Raw genomic sequence first — 17,940 nt, forward strand, 5'->3', positions numbered from 1 at the left:
CTAAGCACTAAGTGTATCAGAAGAGGAGCAGAGAGTGGTGCCCACTGCCTACTACTAGTACCTTAGTGCCATTTCAGTGTCTGTGAGGTAGTGAAGAAACATAATGTAGAACTTTTCAAGGTGCTTGCAGTAGCTAGTGGGCTAGCAGTGGTTTCAACAATCGCACAGTGTCTACCCCCTCTGTCTTTGTTCTACCTGTATGGCTAGAAGGCTATCAGGCTTATTGGTTCAACAATGAACACTAAATAATAAAGCTGTGTCTAAGAAAGGACCCACAAATCAATAACAAAGAATATGATTGAAGACATTTTTAAGGATGGACCCCACATCTATAACAAATAATATGACTGAAGGGGCTCAAGTTATGTTTAATGCACTGGCAGTTGGGGTATGAGTGGCACAGCTGGCACTGAATGCACTAGTGCAGTGGTGGCATTGTTTTTGATGCATTGGCAGTTGGGGTAGGAGTAGTACAGATGGCACTCAATGCACTGGTGCAGGATTGGCACAAGTGTTTTTTATGCATTGGTTCTTGGGGTATGAGTGGCACAGCTAGCACTGAATGCACTGGTGCAGGATTGGCACAAGTGGTGCTTGGTCCATTGGCAGTTGGGGTAGGAGGGGCACAGCTGGCACTGAATGCATTGATGCAGGATTGTCACAAATGGTGCTTGTCTTGATGCATTGTCAGTTGGGGTAGGAGTGGAACAGCTGGCCCTGATTGCACTGGTGCAGGATTGGCACAAGCGGTAATTGATACATTGGCGGTTTAGGTAGGAGTGGTACAGCTGGCACTGAATGCACTGGTGCAGAATTGTCACAAATGGTGCTTGTCTTGATGCATTAGCGGTTGAGGTAGGAGTGGTACAGCTGGCACTGAATGCACTGGTGCAGAATTATCACAAGTGGTTATTGATGCATTGGCAGTTGAGGTAGGAGTGGTACAGCTGGTACTCAATGCACTGGTGCAGGATTGTCACAAGTGGTGATTGATGCATTGGCGGTTGAGGTAGGAGTGGTATAGCTGGCACTGAATGCACTGGTGTTGGATTGGCACAAGTGTTATTGATGCATTGGTTCTTGGGGTAGGAGTGTCACAGCTAGCACTGAATGTACTAGTGCAGGATTTGCACAAGTGGTGATTGAGGCATTGGCGGTTGAGGTAGGAATGGTACAGCTAGCACTGAATGCACTGGTGCAGGATTGCCACAAGTGGTGCTTGATGCATTGGCAGTTGGGGTAGGATGTGGTACAGCTGGCACTGAATGCACTGGTGCAGAATTATCACAAGTGGTTATTGATGCATTGGCAGTTGAGGTAGGAATGGTACAGCTGGCACTGAATGCACTGGTACAGAATTATCACAAGTGGTTATTGATGCATTGGCAGTTGAGGTTCGGAGTGGTACAGCTGGCACTGAATGCACTGGTGCAGGATTGTCACAAGTGGTGATTGATGCATTGGCAGTTGAGGTTCGGACTGGTACAGCTGGCTCTGAATGGACTGGTGCAGGATTGTCACAAGTGGTGCTTGATGCATTGGCAGTTGAGGTAGGAATGGTACAGCTGGCACTGAATGCACTGGTACAGAATTATCACAAGTGGTTATTGATGCATTGGCAGTTGAGGTAGGAATGGTACAGCTGGTACTGAATGTACTGGTGCAGGATTGGCACAAGTGGTGATTGATGCATTGGCAGTTGAGGTTCGGAGTGGTACAGCTAGCACTGAATGCACTGGTGCAGGATTGCCACAAGTGGTGCTTGATGCATTGGCAATTGGGGTAGGATGTGGTACAGCTGGCACTGAATGCACTGGTGCAGAATTATCACAAGTGGTTATTGATGCATTGGCAGTTGAGGTAGGAGTGGTACAGCTGGTACTCAATGCACTGGTGCAGGATTGTCACAAGTGGTGATTGATGCATTGGCGGTTGAGGTAGGAGTGGTACAGCTGGCACTGAATGCACTGGTGTTGGATTGGCACAAGTGTTATTGATGCATTGGTTCTTGGGGTAGGAGTGGCACAGCTAGCACTGAATGTACTAGTGCAGGATTTGCACAAGTGGTGATTGAGGCATTGGCGGTTGAGGTAGGAGTGGTACAGCTGGCACTGAATGCACTGGTGCAGGATTGTCACAAGTGGTGATTGATGCATTGGCAGTTGAGGTTCGGAGTGGTACAGCTGGCACTGAATGCACTGGTGCAGGATTATCACAAGTGGTTATTGATGCATTGGCAGTTGAGGTAGGAATGGTACAGCTGGCACTGAATGTACTGGTGCAGGATTGTCACCAGTGGTGATTGATGCATTGGCAGTTGAGGTTCGGAGTGGTACAGCTGGCACTGAATGGACTGGTGCAGGATTGTCACAAGTGGTTATTGATGCATTGGCAATTGAGGTAGGAATGGTACAGCTGGCACTGAATGCACTGGTGCAGGATTGTCACAAGTGGTGATTGATGCATTGGCAGTTGAGGTTCGGAGTGGTACAGCTGGCACTGAATGCACTGGTGCAGGATTATCACAAGTGGTTATTGATGCATTGGCAGTTGAGGTAGGAATGGTACAGCTGGCACTGAATGTACTGGTGCAGGATTATCACAAGTGGTTATTGAGGCATTGGCAGTTGAGGTAGGAGTGGTACAGCTGGCACTGAATGCACTGGTGCAGGATTGTCACAAGTGGTGATTGATGCATTGGCAGTTGAGGTTCGGAGTGGTACAGCTGGCACTGAATGCACTGGTGCAGGATTATCACAAGTGGTTATTGATGCATTGGCAGTTGAGGTAGGAATGGTACAGCTGGCACTGAATGTACTGGTGCAGGATTGTCACAAGTGGTGATTGATGCATTGGCAGTTGAGGTTCGGAGTGGTACAGCTGGCTCTGAATGGACTGGTGCAGGATTGTCACAAGTGGTTATTGATGCATTGGCAGTTGAGGTAGGAATGGTACAGCTGGCACTGAATGCACTGGTGCAGGATTGTCACAAGTGGTGATTGATGCATTGGCAGTTGAGGTTCGGAGTGGTACAGCTGGCACTGAATGCACTGGTGCAGGATTATCACAAGTGGTTATTGATGCATTGGCAGTTGAGGTAGGAATGGTACAGCTGGCACTGAATGTACTGGTGCAGGATTGTCACAAGTGGTTATTGAGGCATTGGCAGTTGAGGTAGGAATGGTACAGCTGGCTCTGAATGGACTGGTGCAGGATTGTCACAAGTGGTGCTTGATGCATTGGCAGTTGAGGTTCGGAGTGGTACAGCTGGCACTGAATGCACTGGTGCAGGATTGTCACAAGTGGTGATTGATGCATTGGCAGTTGAGGTAGGAATGGTACAGCTGGCTCTGAATGGACTGGTGCAGGATTGTCACAAGTGGTGCTTGATGCATTGGCAGTTGAGGTTCGGAGTGGTACAGCTGGCTCTGAATGGACTGGTGCAGGATTGGCACAAGTGGTGATTGATGCATTGGCAGTTGAGGTAGGAATGGTACAGCTGGCACTGAATGGACTGGTGCAGGATTGTCACAAGTGGTGATTGATGCATTTGCAGTTGAGGCAGCACTACCTATTGGTGGTACCAAATTTTTGCTGTACAAGAGCTTACTTGTCCATTTCTTTTTCAGTTGGACAGCACATCTGCACACTCATGCTACTGAGCTGTTCCTGTACCCAGCTACTGCAGCCAGAGGCTGATAGCAATAAGAAAAGGGCATTTCTTTGAAGTGGCTGCTGCTTCCCCTTCTCTATAAGCCATTGTCTATGTACTGTTAAAGGAATGCCATGTTATTATCCATCCAAGCCAATTAATATTAATGTTTTACTAGCATAAATATTACAAAACATTTTGGAAAATAGCAGTTGGCACTTTGCTGGCACACTGATACCAGCTGCAATATGTGCACTAGGACAATCACACCCACTGCAAACAGCAAATAACAGAGTTGTGTGTAATTTAAACTATTTGTCTGCACTGCTGCACTTGATTTATAGCCACATACAATTTTGGTACGTCACTTTCTTGTGCACGTGTGCAAGCTTCAGCATGGGCAGCGCGAACTTGCCAGGCTCATCCACTCAAAACAACAGAATGTAGTGAGCTATGTATTACTGGGAATATAACTTGTGTAATATACATTTAAAAAATATTGGTACTTTTTAGGCACAGCTGTTTGTAACTGGCCGGCCAGAGATACAAAGTCAGCCAACTCAGGGTGTGTGAATTCTTCTTTTGTACACAATTGAGAATGGTAGGATTATAATGCTGCAGCAGCAGGAATAAAACAAATATATTTTCTTACATAAACTCCTTGAGAATAACTTACACTCTTCCACCATGCGTTGCCACTTCTCCCCCCCCCCCTTTATTTTGACCTTTCTCCCTAATCTTCCTTGCTTGATTTTACAGGTATACATTAGGCACTAGGCAAGTAGTATTAGTAAAGTATTAGGAGCAGACAATAAGCTCAGGCTGAACTCTGACAAGCTTGCAATCTGCAACTGTAAAGGTATAGGAAAGTCAAAATTAAACTTGCACAATTCAAATAGAGCATGTCATTTTGAGACACTTTTAAATTTACTTCTATTTTCAAATGTGCTTTGTTCTCTTGGTATTCTTTGTTGAAAATTAATATGCACATATCCTTCACTAGTGGGATCTAGCTGGTGATTGGGCCTGCATACATTTGTCTCTTGTGATTGGCTAACTAGATATGTTCATCTAGCTTATAGTAGTGCAATGCTGTTCCTTCAGCAAAGAATAATAAGAGAACAAAGCAAATTTAAAGGGACAGTCAAGTCCAAAAATAACTTTCATTTTTCAAATAGGGCATGTAATTTTAACCCCTTAACGACACGCGTCGTACAGGGTACGTCGCACACAACCTGGTCTTTAAAGACCAGCGACGTACCCTGTACGACGTTGGGGTTGAAAGCGGCTGGAAGCGATCCTGATCGCTTCCAGCCGCTTTCCGGTTATTGCAGTGATGCCTCGATATCGAGGCATCACTGCAATAACATTTTACCCCATCCGATGCAGAGAGAGCCACTCTGTGGCCCTCTCTGCACCGGACATCGATGGCCCGCAATCGTTGGTGGGTGGGAGCCGACGTGGGAGGCGGGTGGGCGGCCATCGGTGCATGTCGTAATGCAGCGGTGGGCGGGATCGTGGGCGGGCTCGCTGGGGGCGCGCACGGATGGGCGCGCGTGCACGCAGGGAGGCGGGCGGGCGCGTGCACGGGGAGGGAGCGGGTGGGAACCATTACACTATGGAACAGTTTGTTAAAATATAGAGGCAGAGAGGGGGAATAAAAATTTATTTTAAACAATCGAAGTGATCTGGGAGGGGGTGGGGGTTTTATTCTTTGGAGGGGGGAAGCTACACTACAGAAAAGTGGGTAAAAAAATAAAAAAATATATATTTTTTTGTAAACTGGGTACTGGCAGACAGCTGCCAGTACCCAAGATGGCTCCCAATAATGTAGAAGGGGAGGGTTAGAGAGCTGTTTGGGGGGGATCAGGGAGGTTTGGGGCTAAGGGGTATTCTACACAGCAGCATATGTAAATATGCTATAAAAAAAAAATAATTAAAAAAAAAGATACCTTTTATTTTAGTACTGGCAGACTTTCTGCCAGTACTTAAGATGGCGGGGACAATTGTGGGGTGGGGGAGGGAAGAGAGCTGTTTGGGAGGGATCAGGGGGTCTGCTGTGTTAGGTGGGAGGCTGATCTCTACACTAAAGCTAACATTAACCCTGCAAGTTCCCTACAAGATCCCTAATTAACCCCTTCACTGCTAGACATAATACACGTGTGATGTGCAGCGGCATTTAGCAGCCTTCTAATACCAAAAAGCATCGCCAAAACCATATATGTCTGCTATTTCTGAACAAAGGGGATCCCAGAGAAGCATTAACAACCATTTGTGCCATAATTGCACAAGCTGTTTGTAAATAATTTCAGTGAGAAACCTAAAATTGCGAAAAAATTTACGTTTTTTAAAATTTGATCGCATTTGGCGGTGAAATGGTGGCATTAAATATACCAAAATGGGTCTAGATCAATACTTTGGGTTGTCTACTACACTACACTAAAGCTAAAATTAACTCTACAAGCTCCCTACATGCTCCCTAATTAACCCCTTCACTGCTGGGCATAAAACACGTGTGGTGCGCAGTGGCATTTAGCAGCCTTCTAATTACCAAAAAGCAACACCAAAGCCATATAAGTCTGCTATTTCTGAACAAAGGGGATCCCAGAGAAGCATTTACAACCATTTATGCCATAATTGCACAAGTTGTTTGTAAATAATTTCTGTGAGAAACCTAAAGTTTGTGAAAAAATTTGTGAAAAATTGAACAATTTTTTTTATTTGATCGCATTGGCGGTGAAATGGTGGCATGAAATATACCAAAATGGGCCTAGATCAATACTTTGGAATGTCTTCTAAAAAAAATATATACATGTTAAGGGATATTCAGGTATTCCTGACAGATATCAGGGTTCCAATGTAACTAGCGCTCATTTTGAAAAAAAGTGGCTTTGAAATAGCAAAGTGCTACTTGTATTTATTGCCCTATAACTTGCAAAAAAAGCAAAGAACATGTTAAAATTGGGTATTTCTAAACTCAGGACAAAATTTAGAAACTATTTAGCATGGTTGTTTTTTGGTGGTTGTAGATGTGTAACAGATTTTGGGGGTCAAAGTTAGAAAAAGTGTGTTTTTTTCCATTTTCTCCTCATATTTTATAATTTTTTTAATAATAAATTATAAGATATGATGAAAATAATGGTATCTTTAGAAAGTCCATTTAGTGGCGAGAAAAACGGTATATAATATGTGTGGGTACAGTAAATGAGTAAGAGGAAAATTACAGCTAAACACAAACACCGCAGAAATGTAAAAATAGCCCTGGTCTTTAAGGGAAAGAAATTGAAAAATGGCCTTGGTCCTTAAGGGGTTAAAAAAACTTTACAATTTACTTTTATCAACATTTTTGATTTGTTCTCTTTGTATTCTATTTGAAAGCAAACCTAGGAAGGCTCATATGATAATGTCTAAGCCCTTGAAGGCAGCCTCTATTTTATTTGCTTTTCACAGCAGGGGAGAGCTAGCTCATGTAGGCCATATAGATAGCATTGTGATCCCGCCCGTGGCTGGCTAGTGGCAGACACTGCACTAATTGGCTAAAATGCAAGTCAATACACAATAACTAAAAGTCATGTGATTAGGGGCAGTCAAAAGATGCTTATATACAAGCTAGTCACAGAGGTAAAAAGTGTATTAATATAACAGTGTTGGTTTTGCAAAACTGGGGAATGGATAATAAAGGGATTATCTATCTTTTTAAACAACAACAATTCTAGTGTTGACTGTCCCTTTAATAATGGAAGTAAATTGGAAAGTTGTTTAAAATTGTATGTTCTATCCAAATCATGACAGAACATTTTGGGGTTTTCTGTCCCAATAGGATTGGCCAAGACGTGAAAGATAGCTGCTAGTTGACTGACTTAGGAGTCAATCTGCTCAGAGGGAAATTGGCGTTTCCTATTAAATAGTGGGCTTTCCAACCGGAAAGATAATGTGGTAACAAATAAAAAAGGAACAAAGTTTTCTGCAACACCATCAATTATTTGTTTATTTAATAATTAAAGGGACAGTTAGTTTTACGTGTTCAAACAAATGCAAAGAATACAGCAAAATTAGTTATTTTTTGCATTTGTCAGAATCCAAATCACGACTACTATGAAACAGAGGGCAGCACAGGGAGGGTATTAACCTTCACCCCTTCCAAGAGAATATGGTTTTAATAAGTACAGAGATATGAAATGTGTGTCTTAAGGAGCTATAATAAGGATACATGCATCCCTAAATGAAAACATGAGAATATTATACAAATGTACCAACATGAAAACTAAAAAAAAAAAAAAAGTATATGTTGAAAATCAATTAATGAAAAACAAACTACTTACTTAAACATGAAACTCAAAATAAAAATGTAATTTATTGATTATTTATTGAGAGCCAGATTACAAGTGGAGCACTAAACATCGCTTTCATGAAAGCAATATTTGTGCTTCATTGTGTAATAGCAGCGCACGCTAACGGGTGCTGGAATTACAAGTTAAAAGCAATGCAAATGCAAGCTCGCATTGCTGGGAAGCATGGCGCTCACAAGAGCGCGCTTCCAAAGGCTCTAATGGGAGCCTCGTTCTGGTGACGTCACAGACGGCAACAGAAATTTGCACAGAGAATGAGGTAAGTAGCGCAGTAATGGGCTGCATTTTTAAATATATATGAATATATACATATACAGTATATTTATGTGTTAATATGTGCACATACACATATTAACACAAATACATATGTACTGTATATAATTATATTCCTAAATATTTACAGGGAACAGATAGTTCACATAATCCGCAGTGCTGGGTTTTTTTTTAACACCCCACCAACTTTACACTCCAAAAGTTGCCTAGTGCAGTTGTTTTTAATTTTAAATTATATTACATTTTTTTAAAAATTAAAAACTAAACTTTGACCAGATCGCGTACGATCGGTTGATTGACACTTCACTGCTGGCGGCAGGGGGCGGCGTTGCACCAGCAGCTCACAATGGGCCACCAGCAGTGAAGTGTCAATCAACCGATCGTACGCGATCGGGTCAAATTGTGGCGATTTCTGTCTGCCTCATCAGAGCAGGCGGACAGGGTTATGGAGCAGCGGTCTTTAGACCGCTGCTCCATAACTTGTGTTTCTGGTGAGTCTGAAGACTCGCCAGAAACACGGGCCCTCAAGCTCCACACGGAGCTTGATAAATGGGCCTCACAGAGTGTTCAGTAATTAGCCTAAATCGATTTACATATAAGATAACAGATAGATTATATTTTATCTATCATTACCTATGTCTTTATGTTGTCTGTATCCAACTTGTATATTTCTATATTCTGTCTGAACTGATATAACAGAGTATATGTTCGGCTGCCCTAATTTGCAATACGGTATGCAAATATAAAGTGCATATCTAATATATTATATGTTAGATTTTAGGGAGCCATTATTATTAAAATGGTAGATATCACTAAACTATTTCTGTTAGCGGATTCCGTCTTCTGTACATATTTACATATGATATATACAATGGCTATATGTATGCTCCTATTTTGAACATATATACACATTTAAAATATGCTTATTAGCTGCTATTTTAATATGCACAGTGGATGTTTCCCTGTTATAAGCCATATATATTTGTTTGTTTTCTATATAATCCTGTAATAAGTATATTTCTGTTATAGTAAGGGAATGAAGGAGTTAAATTTCCTATTGGGCTATTTAAGGAGCCCCAGAGTGTTTCAGATTTATGGTTTATGAATACAGCGTGCAGTACAGCCGAAACGCGTCAGCCCATTTCTTCAACATTGTTTTTCATGTTGTGGTGAATAAAACTTACTTTATTTTTACTCCTTTGAAGAAAACCCTGTTTTTGTTTCCACATTACTATACTGTAATACAGTCTGAAACATTTCCTTTTATAAAGAACAGATAAGAAATTGGCGTACAATGTCCATGTAAAGGGACAGTCTAGTCATACAATTATTATTTTTTTAAATCTTTTATTTTAGTTTGTTTCCAACAAAGGTGTCTCAGAGTGATTTTACATGGTACAAATTTATGTAAATATAATGAAAACAATATTCAAAAATAACAAACATCACATAGTATTCTAATATACCAATCTTTGATATACCTTCATAATTTTGAAAAAAGAATAAGCAAAAAAAAAAAGAGAGAATAAAGGAATTACCAAATTGTATGTGCACCTATTGTTGGAATTTTATTTTATTTTCCCCCCTCTCCCCCCCCTCCCCTCTACACACGGTTGCCTCCTAAAAAAAAAAAAAAGGGAATTTTTCCAGATATCTACAATAGGTTAGTGCCAAAGGCCAAGTAATACCAGTTCTGTATTTCTAAATGGGTAAATTATATATTCAATTTCGGATAGCAATAGATTCTGGATAAAGATTGACCACTTTTTAAAAAATTTAATAACATTGTTTTCATCGTTTAGATTAGTGTCAATCTGTTCCAGAATGCATTGTTTCTTGAGACAATTTTTTACCTCCTGGATACTGGGGGTTGCCCTACATTTCCACTTTTTTAAAATCAAGTATAGCACAGCCAAGATAACTAGGTTGATAATTTTAATGTTTGCAGATTGTCCTTCTGAATATTTTTGGAGAAATACAATGTCTAATGGTAGCAAAGTCGGAGGGGAGATCCCCATTGTACCAAGCCAAAATTGTATTTTCATCCAAAACTGTTGGATGACTGGACATTCCCAGAGCATATGCATGAGATTAGCCGCAGGGAGTGAACATCTGGGACACAAGTTGAAATCTGGGCTTCTGCATCTGAAACCTTTCTCAAGAGTGAAAAAGGTCATGCGTAGAAGTTTTAAATGAGATTCTCTCCAGGAGGATGAAAGAGTAATCTACTAGTCATACAATTTTAAACAACCTTTTAATTTACTTTTATCATTACATTAGATTTGTTCTCTTGGTAATCTTTGTTGAAAATTAAACCTAGGTAGGCTCATATGCTAATTTTTAAGCCCTTTAAAGCAGCCTCTAACCTTAGTGCATTTTGACAGCGCTAGTTCATGTCTGTCATGTTGATAACATTGTGCTCACTGCTGTGGAGTTACTTATGAGTCAGCACTGATTGGTTAAAATGCAAGTCTGTCAAAAGAACTGAAATAAGGGGCAGTCTGCCCCTAACACTAAAAAATCCTAAACTACCCATTGCCCCAAAAGGGGCATTTGTATGGGCATTGCCCTTAAAAGGGCATTCAGCTCTTTTAAGAGTGCCTAATAAATCCCTAATCTAACCCCCCAAAAAAAAAAACTAACTCTAACCCCCAAATAGGGGTTAATAGTTTTATTAAGTTTATTACGATGTGGGTTAATGGCAGATTAGGGGTTAATATATTTATTAGGTTTGTTTGTTGCGATGTGGGTTAAAGGCGGATTAGAGGTTAATACATTTATTAGGTTTTTTGTGATGTGGGGGTTGGCAGGTTAGGGGTTAATATACTTTACTAGTTATTGCAGGGTGGGATTGCGGTTGACAGGTAGATAGATATTGCACTGTTCCGGATCTAAACAACAAGGAATGTAAAAAATTAGGTGTTTCTTTTGTTCCCTTCGACAAATTTCAGGAGGTAGATAGATATTGTGCATACATTAGGTGTTAGTTACTATTTTCAGGGAGAAACAGTGCTCACATACTCAGTGCAAGACTTGCTGCGCCTGCCTATGTGTGGCGAGGTGAAAATGGAGTAAAATTTCTCCATTTTCGCAGCGTAAGTCCTTGCGCTTAGTATGTGATACCGATTTGCAACGTGGTTCTATGTTAGCTTATGGGAGTAAAAATAGCGGCTGACGGGTAAAATATATGCGCCGTATTTATATGAGGCGCCGTATATGTGAGACCAAATCTGCCTAAAAAGCTTTTGCGGACGACGCTTCATATGTAATGTTGCCCATGATTTTCTTATGGCAAAGTTGAGCTTGTTTACATGCTATTGTAAAGAAATCTAAAAAACAAACAAAAACAATTATATATATGTGCAATAACTTACTAAGAAAAAAAGTGCCAGTTTTCCTTTATTACTATAGTACTTGCCAAGTCGATCAATACTGAGGCTGGTTAAACAATAAAAATGTATGTGTAACTAAGTCAGAAAAAAAGTACCGCTGGGGTTAAAGGTGATATGTTTGAGAAACATTAATCAAGGCTGACTATTTAAAGTTCATTCTCCATGTTATATTCTTTTACAGGCAAGCAGTGCCTGTACACCCATACAATGAGAGCTCTCAGCTATTTTTGGATGTACCGTAGGCTTTTACTAATATGTCTTACCCCACTGCTTTTGCTTCCATTACCTCTCATCATCAAAACAAAAGTAAGTGAAAGATCAAATATCTTATTTTAGAGGTTATATTTAGATCGAAATATTATGAACATGATCAAAGAAACTGTTATTCATCAAAAAACAGAATAGTAAAAAATGAATAAAACATTTTATTCACTTTTCTATACATTCTCCTTATAAATTAGGCATGTTTCTTTTGAGAATATTTAGCAATGTAGAACAATGTGGGACGGGACATTCTTATATAGAAATTATAAAGGTGTATTATAGCCTACGTCTAATGTAAAGCAAAACAACTTTTTTCATAACTTACAAGTGATATAAAATAATGGTTGTGATTTGTTTCTTGTTATTAATTGCAACACAATGAAACAAAACAGTGATTTAATTTTTTGTTATGTGATAAAAAAAACCTTAAAGGGGCATGTCTAGTCAAAATTAAACCTTCAGGATTCAGATAGGGCATGCAATTTTAAACAACTTTCCAATTTACTTTTATCATCAAATTTGCTTTGTTCTCTTGATTTTTTGTTGTTGAAAGCTAAACCTAGGTAACCTCATATGCTAATATTGAAGCCCTTGAAGGTTGCCTCTCATCTCAGTGCATTTTCAAAGTTTTTCACAGCTAGACAGTGCTAGCTCATGTGTGCCATGTAGATAACATTGTACTCACTCCATTTGAGTTATTTACGAGTCAGCACTGATTGGCTAAAATGCATGCCTGTTAAAAGAACTGAGATAAGGGGGCAGTCTGCAGAGGCTTAGGTACAACTTAATCACAGAGGTAAAATATAATTGTGTTGCTTATGCAAACCTGGGGAATGGGTAATAAAGGGACTATCTATCTTTTTAAATAATACAAATTCTGGAGTAGACTGCCCCTTTAACTGTCAGGCAGATAACTATTGTGATCATAATGTAAAAAATATCTATATAAGGGTGATCTTAAAGGGATATGAATCCCATTTTTTTTCTTTCACGATTCAGATAGAGCATGCAATTTTAAGCAACTTTCTAATTTACTCCTACTATCATTTTTTATAATTTAGTTCTCTTTGTATCTTTATTTGAAAAAGCAAGAATTTAAGCTAAGGAGCCGGCCCAATGTTGGTTCAGCACCCTGGGTAGCGCTTGCTAAGTGGTGGCTACATTTAGCCACCAATCAGCAAGCGCTACCCAGGTGTTGAATCAAAAATGGGCTGGCTGCTAAGATTACACTCCTGCTTTCAAATAAAAAATATGATAATAATGATAATTGCAGTAAATTAGAAAGCTGTATCTTTAAATAAAAAAATAAAATAAAAGTTGCTTCTTAAAAGCACATTAAACACCTATTGCTTCTGTGTAAAAATGGTGCTTTGTCTCCCACTCCCTAGAGTGGCCTTAAAGTAAAATGTGCAACTTAGGTTTTCAAATTGCTGCAAACTGCACAACCCACTGTTTAATTTGCAGCATTTGTAGATTACAGAATTTGCTTTCTGGCTCCCAGGGCGTGTAGGACAAAAGCATTTTTTTACACAAATTGCAGAGATAGTTAATGTCCTTTTAAGGGGATAGTGAATATCAGCAGTTAAACATTGTATCATGAAATACTTACATGCAAATGAAATGTTTTAAGAAGCATTTATAACTATCATTTTATTAGGATCCTTTTCAGGACTTGAATGTTTCAAAGTAATCAAATAATAAACCCCTTGAAATGCCTACTGGAGTGTGTGCTCCTGATCTCTTTTGCATTGACCAATCAGAAACTAATCTAAGGTGAATTTATGGAGCATTGCCCTATAGACAGACAAGTTAGCTCAGGATATGTGCAATGTGCAGTCAAGAAAAGCAGTAATTATCATAATAAATTACATGCTGGTTTCTAGAAATACACATCTATCATCTACAGCAATTCAAGTAAAATAATGAAGCATTTTTACATATTAATGTGGTGGGGGGGGGGGGGGGGTTCATTTACTTAAACAACACTTTTATTTGAATGATATCTTCATTCAAAAAAATTATTTGCTTTGTCAATACATAAAGTACTTTTATGTGAAATTAAAACAACTTGCTCCAAAACCTATCTTAGGTAAAGAAACTGCTAGAAACTAAAAATAATGACATTTTGACACACTTTTGATCACATCTGTCCATCTTGATTTAAGAACTAATCCAAATAGATTTATTTATACAGGATGACACATTTTAAACCAAGAACATCAATATAAAACTAAGAAAAACAACAACAAAAAACTGGTAGAGTAGTTTATTTTTTCAAGTTACTTCACTTGGAAATTAGTGTTGTTTGGAAGAGGCTTCAATTTTTTGGCAAGCCAGTTAGGAGCAGCTAACATGGATCTACCAATCAGAGACCGTATCCAACACAAGAACTGCACAAGTGGGCAACTAAATAAGTCTTTATCCTTTTTACTAGCATTAAATCCATAGTGAAAACGGATCATTTGTTTAAAAATAAAAATGCTCCAAGGAAATGGAGCCTATTATTTTTACACTAAACTGTCCCTTTAATTAAAGGGTTTAAAAAAATGTAAAAGTAAACTTTACCCGCTGACCATGCGGTAGTAATTAGAGTTTTGTTTAATAACTTTGCTACATGCTACATACATATTTTCATACAGATCCAAATGGAAAATGTTCATTTATATTTGCCTTAAAAAGTAAATTATGACAGCTTTTCTTTATTGAACGAGTATCGTGTATGTTGAGCAGAAGTCAAATAGAAGCAACGTAATCAAATTATTTTAAAAATATCTGGGATATACATTATTATACTTTATTTATATAGCGCCAACATTGTCCGCAGTGCTGCCCAAGGGTACAATTTGTTTAAATAAAACAATGAAACAAGACTTGAAAGAGACTAGACAAAATTTGACAAACACATACAGGAGCTGAGGGCCCTATTCCCGTGAGATCTTACATTAAAATGGCTTAAGGATTAATTGTAATTTTATACAATATATTGGCAATAGGTTAAGCAGTTCTTACCTGTCTTTAAAATCTGTTTTTTATGTCTTCATATTAATTTATTGTTTGTTTCAATTGCATAATTGAATTACTTTTCTTTAATCCTGCTGCTAGCACACAGTGAATACAATGTTTTTGTATTGCTCCAAACACAGACAAAAATGCCAAGTCATTAATTTTAAATTGTTCCACTATTTAATTATATGAAAGTCAATATGCCTTCATTGATTGTAAAGTAACTGGATATTGCTCATCATACTATAACCCAGCCAAATTATTTCCACTTTTCTTTCCAGATTGAATATTCATAAATAATAGCAAATAATGACAAATTTGTTTCCAATTAACTCAATTGCCTGTAGACTAATTATTCAGTTGTATAGCCAATAAAATGTGATGCAAACATGATCCTGTAGAAGATATTATTTATGCTAGATAAAAACAAAGAAAACTCATTTTAAAATGTTTTTTTTCTTAACATAATTTCCTGGCAATCTAATAAAGTTTTAAGCATAGTCAATTGAGAGTTATTAATTGTTTAGTTAGCAGTATTTCCTTAGAACAGCTGCCTAATAAAAATATTTTGTATATTACAATCAAGATAAATTCATTTTTGATTGATATGTTTCAAGCAAGAGAGACCCAAGTGTTTTGAGAGCTTGCATTTGAATCTACTTTATTTTTTACATGAAATAGATCACTTAGTCTAAATTTGTTTTCTTAAACATTTAACTAAGAGATTATTTCAAATGTGCAGTCGTTAAGAAAAGGTGTCTAGCTGCAGCATATACTTGTCCACAGTCAAGTCAAACTTTCTTGCTAGTTACAATGCTTAAATACAGGTAGCCCTCAGTTTACGCCGGGGTTAGGTTCCAGAAGGAATGGTTGTAAATTGAATCCGTTGTAAATTGAAACCCAGTTTATAATGTAAGTCAATGGGAAGTGAGGGAGTTAGGTTCCAGGCCCCTCTCAAACTTGTCATAAGTAACACCTAATACATTATTTTTAAAGCTTTGAAATGAAGACTTTAAATGCTAAACAGCATTATAAACCTAATAAAATAATCACACAACACAGAATATATAAATAAACTAAGTTAAATAAACAGAAATGTTTGCTAAACAGTATTATAAACCTACTACAATAATCACACAACACAGACTTCACTTGCATTTTTCTGCAAACAGTTCTTTCTATGCATTCCAATCTGGACTAATTTATAGACAGGAAGATCTTGTTCCTTTGAAATCTGCTCGATTGCTCAGGTCTGGTTAAACTGATTAATTTCAGCTTGCTTGGTTTTGCTGCAACACAAGCGGACAGCTCCACCTACTGGTTATTTTAATCAATGCACTGCTTCTCAATGCTTTTCAATAGCAGTCACAGGACTGGAAAAAAAGGTTGTTATTCTGAAACGGTGTAAATTGAACCGTTGTAAACCGAGGGCCACCTGTATTATGTTACATTATGAGGCGTATTTAAAAAATGTTTTGTTTTTTTTAAAATAGAGTTTGGTTCAAGATAGGAGCTTTAAGACAAACCTATTGCAGCTATTCCCCCCGCCCCCCATGACCTGGAACAAATTGTAAAAGACCTGTCGACCAACTTTGGTTAAAGGGACAGTAAACACCAAAAATGTTGTTTGAAAAGATTGATAATCCCTTTATTTACCATCCCTCAGTTTTGTATATCCAACACTTTTATATTGATATACTTTTTGCTTCTATAATTACCTTGTATCTAAGCCTCCTTATCTCAGATCTTTTGACAGACTTTGATTTCAGTCCATTAGTGCTGACTCTTAAATATCTCCACGAGCGTGAAGTGAGCACAATGTTATCTGAACAACCATTACATGTTATTAGCTATTCACAGCCAGACAGTCAGAAAAAAGGTGGACTGCAGACTCTTAGACATCAGCCTAATTTATGTGCACACTATGACCTACTTTACACAGTCTATATAAAACAGAGTGTAAAGTTCACTTTCCCGGTGGTAAACTTTGATCTTTACTAGAAATTATTTTAAAAAAAATGTAAGGGAATTATATAACTTTATATGTTTCGTGTTCTTTTTTTGTTTAAACAAATAATGTGATGGAGGCATTTTTTATCGATACGTGCTGCCTCCTTGGTGTTATAGTATATGCTGTATATAAACATGCTGTCCTGATTTTTAGAATAAAATTGTACTGTAAAATTGTATTTTCTTTAATGTCTTTCCAATGACCCAATTTACCTACTGGAGTGTTTTAAATTGTTTACAACTAGCTAATTTACCTTTATTTTCATTTGAAACATCTGCTTTTACATTTTAAAACCACAACCCATACTGAGAATATGAATTATTTTCTCTATAGAATACCAAGAGATAACAGCTGTAATGAAGTGAAGGGTGGGAGAGCTAGGTACTAAAATGTTCATTTTCAAGTGTCTTTAAGGGCCTTATGATCTAAAAAGTTTCGTCCATTCTGCGAAGTCCCCCATATAGTTTTAGAAACACAATTTTTAGCTTAACGCTGTTTATGTCACTATGCATGGTTGTGGATGTAAATGAGAGACAACTATGTTACAATATAAAAGTTTTTAAAAAATCCCAAATAATTTGTATGATTTTTCATCATGATCTTTGATTCCAACTTTCTAATTTACTCCTTTTATCAATTTTTCTTCGTTCACTTGCTATCTTTATTTGAAAAGCAAGAATAAAAGCTTAGGAGCCAGCCCATTTTTGGTTCAGCACCTGGGTTGTGCTTGCTGATTGGTGGCTAAATGTACCCACTAATAAGCAAGCCTTATTCAGGGTGCTGAACTTAAAATGGGCTGGCTTCTTAGCATAGATTCCTGCTTTTTCAAATAAAGATAGCAAGAGAATCAAGAAAAACTGATAATAGTAGTAAACTAGAAAGTTGCTTAAAATTGCATGCTCTATCTCAGTGTTTTTCAACCAGTGTGCCGTGGCAAAAAAGGTTAAAAATCACTGCTCTATCTGATATATGAAAGAAAAATAATTCGATTTAGAA

The 17,940-nt window shown here is 38.1% G+C and overlaps 1 protein-coding gene across 2 annotated transcripts in view; it reads left to right on the plus strand.

Moving 5' to 3' along the window:
• SLC13A1 (solute carrier family 13 member 1) overlaps positions 1 to 17,940 on the plus strand; it is a 258,307-nt gene that overhangs the window by 36,426 nt on the left and 203,941 nt on the right. The window contains exon 2 of one of the 2 annotated variants that reach the window (XM_053716666.1): positions 11,848 to 11,972. The exons of the other annotated variant lie outside the window; for it this stretch is intronic. Within the exon in view, the coding sequence (XP_053572641.1) occupies positions 11,874 to 11,972 (99 nt within the window). The 5' untranslated portion in view covers positions 11,848 to 11,873. The remainder of the gene's footprint in view (positions 1 to 11,847; positions 11,973 to 17,940) is intronic. 2 annotated transcript variants of the gene reach the window in all.

The sequence above is a fragment of the Bombina bombina genome, chromosome 6, assembly GCF_027579735.1.
Source record: "Bombina bombina isolate aBomBom1 chromosome 6, aBomBom1.pri, whole genome shotgun sequence".
Classification (NCBI taxonomy): domain Eukaryota; kingdom Metazoa; phylum Chordata; class Amphibia; order Anura; family Bombinatoridae; genus Bombina; species Bombina bombina.